Raw genomic sequence first — 1172 nt, 5'->3', positions numbered from 1 at the left:
AAATAAAAATTCGAGTCAGTTTTATTTCGATGTTCTTGTTTCTTTATTATGTATTAGTTGTTAAACATTTGACATTTTCGGTAAATTATTAATAAAATAAATATTAGTTGATGATTTCCTTTATTAATCTTATACTTTTAATTATATTTATTTGTAAATATTTAGATATTTTTAAAGGCAATACAATTTACGAAATCTATATTAGGAATGATTTTGATAAACGATTGCCTAAATCATATTTTTTGCAACATATTGTAAAAAGACTTAGCTAAAGACTTAATCAAATTAATTTGTTATTGAAAAGTTAAACATATAATAGATATCTGAAGCATTGAAACTGCAATTTTCAATGTTTATTTATGTACAAAAATCAGTGCCAAAAGAAAAATATAATAAAAAATTACTTAATTGTTATCCATTTGATCTAACTCTCTCATAACATTATATTGGGTTGTCCGGAAAGTTCGTGCCGATGTTGAAGGAAAATTGAAACGCAGAAAATTTAAATTTTAGTATACATTTATTAAATTATATAGTCGGCACGAACTTTCCGGACAACCCAATATAATTTACTCACCTGTTGCTATAATTGCTTGTTCAAAGTCTACAGGACCTGAAATCTCAGACTTTATTTCTTCACCTAGAAGCAGAGACAGCAATCAGTTATGATATATATTCGATGATATGATTGATTCAGATTTATATAATTAAAAATAAATTGACACCTGATATATGGCGCATACGTCTGTATCTATACGATTTATACATAGTAAATAGATTAACAAAACATCCAAAAATCATTTTTCTTGCCAACGATCGTTAAACACATTTGCAACTAGTTATACACATATGATCAATTGATTCGTTGTACATATGAATTTATTGTGAACAATAGTCGATGTTGCCACGACAACTGAATGCTGCCATTAATGAAATATTAATGTTATACTCAAAACAAAAACTATCTCTATGGATGTAGTTTTCGATACCGTCACAATAATTGTACAATTCCGTTGTTTTCACTTAATACAAATAATAATTGTCACATTTAATGAAAATAAATTAATTTATAAAGATTATTATATAATAACTGTGCAAGACAAATCTCTCATATATGTCAGACCACAATGTTTTTTACACTAAACTATTACAAGATAACTTGTTGTTGATAT

At 26.0% G+C, this 1172-nt stretch overlaps 1 protein-coding gene across 1 annotated transcript in view; it reads right to left on the bottom strand.

The window, feature by feature from the left end:
• LOC108688596 (synaptic vesicle glycoprotein 2B-like) overlaps positions 1 to 801 on the bottom strand; it is an 11133-nt gene extending 10332 nt beyond the window's left edge. Inside the window, exons 1-2 of the mRNA XM_018194910.1 lie at positions 726 to 801; positions 578 to 640 (exon numbers count right to left, since the gene is read on the bottom strand). Coding sequence (XP_018050399.1) covers positions 578 to 640; positions 726 to 801 — 139 coding nt within the window. The remainder of the gene's footprint in view (positions 1 to 577; positions 641 to 725) is intronic.
• Positions 802 to 1172: the final 371 nt, after the last annotated feature.

Source organism: Atta colombica, unplaced genomic scaffold, assembly GCF_001594045.1.
Source record: "Atta colombica isolate Treedump-2 unplaced genomic scaffold, Acol1.0 scaffold236, whole genome shotgun sequence".
Classification (NCBI taxonomy): Eukaryota; Metazoa; Arthropoda; class Insecta; order Hymenoptera; family Formicidae; genus Atta; species Atta colombica.
Note: the sequence above shows the minus strand (reverse complement) of the source record. Positions and strands in the feature narration are given on the sequence as shown.